This window comes from Lontra canadensis, unplaced genomic scaffold (assembly GCF_010015895.1).
Source record: "Lontra canadensis isolate GAN:19392208 unplaced genomic scaffold, GSC_riverotter_1.0 scaffold84, whole genome shotgun sequence".
In the NCBI taxonomy this organism is placed as follows: domain Eukaryota; kingdom Metazoa; phylum Chordata; class Mammalia; order Carnivora; family Mustelidae; genus Lontra; species Lontra canadensis.
Window position 1 is genome coordinate 4,171,932 of NW_022631078.1, and position 5,660 is coordinate 4,177,591.

The 5,660-nt window shown below is 53.7% G+C and overlaps 1 protein-coding gene across 1 annotated transcript in view; it reads left to right on the forward strand.

Moving 5' to 3' along the window:
• Positions 1-5,107: 5,107 nt before the first annotated feature.
• The window catches only part of KIAA0930 (KIAA0930 ortholog), a 31,336-nt gene continuing 30,783 nt past the window's right edge, over positions 5,108-5,660 (forward strand). The window contains exon 1 of the mRNA XM_032882790.1: positions 5,108-5,193. Within this exon, the coding sequence (XP_032738681.1) occupies positions 5,145-5,193 (49 nt within the window). The 5' untranslated portion in view covers positions 5,108-5,144. The remainder of the gene's footprint in view (positions 5,194-5,660) is intronic.

A 5,660-nucleotide genomic window follows, 5' to 3' on the forward strand; every position in this document is an offset into this window, starting at 1 on the left:
TAATTTCGGATTTCCCACCAACTCCCCGGTGTTCTCAGAGTCCTTGTGACCTGAGAAAAACCTAACCCACAAAGAGTTCTCTAACGCAGTGAAACTTTTATAAATATCAAATCAAACATAAAGATGAGGGGTGCGTGGGGGACTCAGTCAGCTGAGCGACTAACTCTTGATCTCAGCTCAGGTCGTGATCTGGAGGTTGTGAGATCGAGTCCCAGCTTGTGCTCTGCTCTGAGTGGGGAGTCTGATTGTCTCTGCACTCTCTCTCTCTAATAAATACATAAATAAAATCTTTTACGAAATAAAGATGATATGATGTTATATCTTAAAGGCATTTAACGAAGCATCCCTTAATTTTAATTTTGCCATTTTATTTTTGGGTTTCACAGTCGTGCACAACATTGGTTGTTAATATAGTGTCTACTGGCCCAGGCGGGAGAAGGCTGTGTGTTCACGCACGAGGGAAACAGGTTCTCGGCAGGAGGTCTGCCAGCAGGAAACCGGGGGAACCAGGAAAGAAGGGCAGGCTCTCTCACTCTCTGTCCCAGCTTACCCCACTGTCCTTCTGTACTGTCGGGGCTGGAAAGGCCCAAGGGGACATCTAGCTCAGCCTCCTCACTGACAGATGGGAAGCCCAGGGCTCTGGAGCAGAAGGGACTAGACAAAGTTCCAACTGTGTCGGCCCCAGGTCTCCCTCCTGATGGTGAAATTTCTTTCCCTATTTCGTCCCTGCCCACACTTAGCACAGACCACGCCCTCATCCCCGGGCAGCCCACAATTATACAATTGTACTTCCCAGCAAACACCCCATGGCCTTGCAGTTCCACAAAGCCGGTCTTCTCCCTTCAAAGCTCATCATCCCGTGTTCCTTCTCCGGGGGGGCCTTCTGACTTAATAGTAGAAAAGGGATGAGTTGATGCCAAAGGGTGTGTGCCAGGCTGTCTCCTCCTTCCTGCATCTCGAGGGCTCGAATCCTGACTCTGGGTCTCACGTGCTGCGTGACTATGAGCATTACTCAGCCTTTCTAGGTTACCCTTGTCTGACCTAACCCACAAAGACACTAGCTGCCTTCCAGGGCTCAGGACTATACTTGTCCACGTTCAGGAAGCTTCCAGCATAAAGCAGTTCCTCGAGAAATGTGAGCCCGCTCCCCCACCCCCAGTCCCATCAGGCACGTACTCTTTCAAAATCTCTGAGTCCTTTCTTCTCGCTACTGTGCGGGTGCCTAAAATAGCTTTAAGGTTATCCCCTCCAGGGGAATTTTAGCAGGGATCTATTTTAAAAATTAGAGTGCTAAACGCAGCGTTTCTGACAACAGCGAGGATGAGAAAATATTTCGTGTGTGATGGGTGCATGGCGGAAAGAGGGCTGGAGGAGGAGAGGAGGGAGGCGGTGAACCTTTCGGGGGGTGCCCCGACCTCCGTGGCAGGTGAGAAAAGCCGAGAAAAGACCCAGTGTTGCAGGAGATCTCCGTCTGGGAGTGGTTGGGTTTCATTTTCCAGAGCAGCCAAAAGGCTGAGGACCAGGGGCTGTGGCAAAGGAGAACCGCGAGTCATAAGGCAGGAGAAGTCAGGCGGGGAAACTCACATGACCGTGAGGAGTGTTTCAACAGATTCTCTGGAGCCATCCAAGAGCCCGTGAACTTGCCCCAATTTGCCATTCCTGTGCCCATTCACCCAAGGTGGGCTGTGCTGACCTGACTCTCGGCCCCGGAGAACCGTCTTTTCTCTTCTTAAGGAGAAAAGATGAACCATCGGAGTCCAGTTCCAGATTCACCGGACACTGAGGGCAGGAGGGACTGTCTCAGCTCTCACCCCAGACCCGTGCACCATTGCACAGACGGTCGACAGAAGCTTGGAGAAGAGAAGGGTGGTGGCCAGGGGCTCTCTCTATCGCCGCCATGACTAACAACATAAGTTCCCTAAACCCACATAAACGTATTACCTTACAGTTCCATAGAAGTACAACGGGGCTCTCACTTTGGGCTAAAATTAAGGTGCAGGCAGGGCTGTGTTCCCTTCTGGAGGCTCTAGCGGGAGGATCTGTTTCCTGACCTTTTCCAGCATCTGGAAGCTTCCTGCATTCCTTGCCTTGTTGCCCCTTCCTCTACCTTCGAGGCTAGCCACCATGTGCTTATCTGATTTTCCTTCTGTCACATCTCTTTCTGACTGTAGCCAGGAAACCTCCAGTTTTAAGCATCTATGTGATTAGACTGAGCCTCGTGGATAATCCAGGAGAATCAGTCTCTCTCAAAGCCCATGCCCTTAATGCCATCCGCAAAGTCCGTTTTGCTGTGTAACATATACACACAGACTCCAGGATTTAGGGTTGGTCATCTTTGGGGAGCATTATTCTGCCTACACTCCCCCCCCAAAGTAGTCTCTCTAAACGTGCAGTTCATTTATTTGCAGAAAAGAAGTTTTTCGTTGTCATAGGAAATATGGCTAAACCAAATTTTTATCAGGGATTTTAAATCTTTTATTTATTTATTTATTAAATATTTTATTTATTTATTTGACAGACAAAGATCACAAGTAGGCAGAGAGACCCACCGAGAGAGAGGAAGGGAAGCAGGCTCCTCACCGAGCAGAGAGCCCAATGCGGGGCTCGATCCCAGGACCCTGAGATCATGACCTGAGCCGAAGGCAGAGGTTTTAACCCACGGAGCCACCCAGGTGCCCCTAAATCTTTTGTTTTTAGTTCTACTTTATATTCTGAATGTTTATATACAGAAAAGTAGATAACTCACAAACTTACAGCTTGATTTTTGTACACTCACCAGGTAGTCCACACCCAGATCAAGAAACAGAATACGCTCTATGGGCCAGGCTCATGCAAATGTGCACTAAACATTTGCTGACATTAAAAAGTTCCCTATGGGGGCACCTGGGTGGCTCAGTGGGTTGAAGCCTCTGCCTTCGGCTCAGGTCATGGTCTCAGGGTTCTGGGATCGAGTCCGGCATCGGGCTCTCTGCTCGGTGGGAGGCCTGCTTCCTCCTCTCTCTCTCTCTCTCTCTGCCTGCCTCTCTGCCTACTTGAGATCTCTGTCTGTCAAATCAATAAATAAAATCTTTTTAAAAAGATAGAGAGAATATCGACTCTTAAAAGAAAAAAAAAAAGTTCCCTATGTCGGGGCACCTGGGTGGCTCAGTTGTTTACGAGTCTGACTCTTGATTTCGGCTCCGGTCACAATCTCGGGGTCCTGGGACAGAGCCCCAAGTCTCTGTGCTTAGTGGAGAGTCTGTTCTAGGATGCTCTCTCTCTCCCTGTCCCTCTGCCCCTCTCCCTGCACCCTATTTCTCTCTAAAATAAGTAGATAAATCTTTTTTAAAAGTTCCCTATGTGGACAATTACCAGGAGTATTATTGAAACAAAAAGCAGAGAACCAAAGTGATATCCATTTTTTCGTTCGACAAACATTTTTCTGCCACCTGTGCCATTCCAGACCCAGGAAGAAAAGCAGGAGTTGACCCCGTGCCGGTCTTGTGGCACGGAGCCCAGGGAGGCGGCCGTGTGTGTGTGTGGTTGATGAAGCAGAGGAGAACACCAGTGCATTGGCCAAGCCTAACCAGAACGGCTTCCCAGCAACAGCAGGCCTCCAAGGCGAGCCTACTGGGGAAGAGAGGGTTTCAGGCACAGGGAACAGCGTGAACAAAGGGGAGGCCGGGCAGGGATTTTCGAGGAGTTTGGGGAGACCGACGGGGATATGGCCATCGGGTTTGCCCGCCTGTGAGCCGCCAGCACGTCTCATTCCCGTTGCTGCAACCCAAAGCCCCATTGTCCAGACTCAGAGCTGGAGGCCACAGCCCTCAGTCCAGTGACCTCATTGTACAGCCGGGGACACGAGCCTAAAGGCACCACACCAGCAGGGAGGCCTGGATCAGGGTCCAGACCACCCATTTCCTCCTCCAGGCTTTTTGCCGGCCCCACGGTCCCAGGGCTCCTTACTGCCTTGTCCAAGAGGCTTTCTTGCTTCTTATCAGGCCTGTCACCCATCCTTTGTCCACTCATCCCTCCTTTACAAGGGGTCCGCCATGTGCCCGGCAACGTGTTAGGCATCAGGAACACAGCCGTGAGCTGCGAGGAATTGGGTGATACACGGCCTGCTAGGCGTGCGGTGTGATGTCAGAGGACGTGAGGGCCATGCTGGGCGGGGAAATAAAGCAGGAAAGAGAGGGAGGGCGGGGGGGTTTCAGGTAGATGGTCGGAAAAGGCCATTTGAGGAGAGGACACTGGGACCTGAGGGAAATCAGGGAACGTTTACAAGAACGGGGTAGAAGAGCACAACTGACCCTTGAGCCTGGCGGGGCTGGAGGGACGCCATCCCCGACACAGCCGAAACCCCCATGTAACTTTTGACGCCCCCAAACCTTAAGTACCCATAGTCTTCCGTTGACTAGTAGTCTCACCGGTAACACAGTTGATAAGCACATATGTTGTGCTGGTTCGCGTGCATACTGTACACGTTGGCGTATCTATCATGTACTCTCTTCTTACAATAACGTAAGCTTGGGGCGCCTGGGTGACTTGGTTAGGTGTCTGCCTTCGGCTCCGGTCACAATCCCAGGGTCCTGGGGCTCCCTGCTGAGCTGGGAGTCGTCTGTCCCTCTCCGTCTGCCCCTCCCGCTGCTCGTGCTCTGTCTAATAAATAAAATCTTAAAAAAGAGAAAATCATAAGGAAAATACATTTACAGTACTATACTGTACTTCTTGAAAAAAATCTGCCTATAAGACCCTCGCAGTTCACATCAGGGATGCTGGAGGGTGAGGACCTGCTCCTGTGGGTCAGAGTTGAGCCCCCCTCCCCAGCGTGGACTGTCCACTTCCAGCTGCTCCAGAAGTGAGCTGGCAGACGTGGGTCCTGGGAAGGCCTCTGGCGGCTTCTTGCCAGGGTCTTCCCCATCAGCAGAGGCCGGCACACGATGGATGCCTGGCTGGACCTTGGCCTTCAGCAGGATCACACGCCCAGCTGACATCGTACGTCCCTACGCCTCCATGCCCTTCTACCTAGTCAGCAACAGGCTCAGAGCCCTTCTCAGCGCCCTGCCTGGCACCTGGCGAAGGACTGCGTACGGGACTCGGGGCTTTGCTTCAGACTCCCTCTGACTTTATGGGGACGGGTGAGCTCTCCCTGGGTTCTGCCGAGGATGTTCCTCCGCAACTGGACCGGGAGGAGAGTGGCAGCGTGGGGAGCAGGTGACAAACTATTCTCGCAGGGGACAGGCGCGGGTGAGAGGAGCGCAGAGAGGGCGGGCAAACCGCAGCACAATGTTTGGGGGCGGGGGCTGGTCTCGGGGACCGCCGAGCGGGTAGCGCCTGGAGGAGGTGGGCGCAGGGACCAAGGCCAGGGAAGATCAGGAGGCACCGCGTGGGAGGTGGAGGCGGGCTCCCGACGGCCGTTGGAGGAAGAGCGTGGCTGGTGTCGAGGAAGGCGGGGCCAGAGCGGCCAGGTTTGGTGGGGGTGGGGAAGAGACCCCGCCCGCCGGGCTCGCGGCCTCCGAGGCCGGGCTCGGGGCTGGGCCTCGTCAGTCGAGAGCGGACAGGAGGCGGGACGATTAGCGTCGGGGGGCGGGGCCCGAGCCGGGGGCGCGGCGGGGCGGTCCGGGGGTGAGTCCGGACGCGGCGGGGCGGTGGCTAGGGCGTGGCGGGGCCCAGCAAAGCCG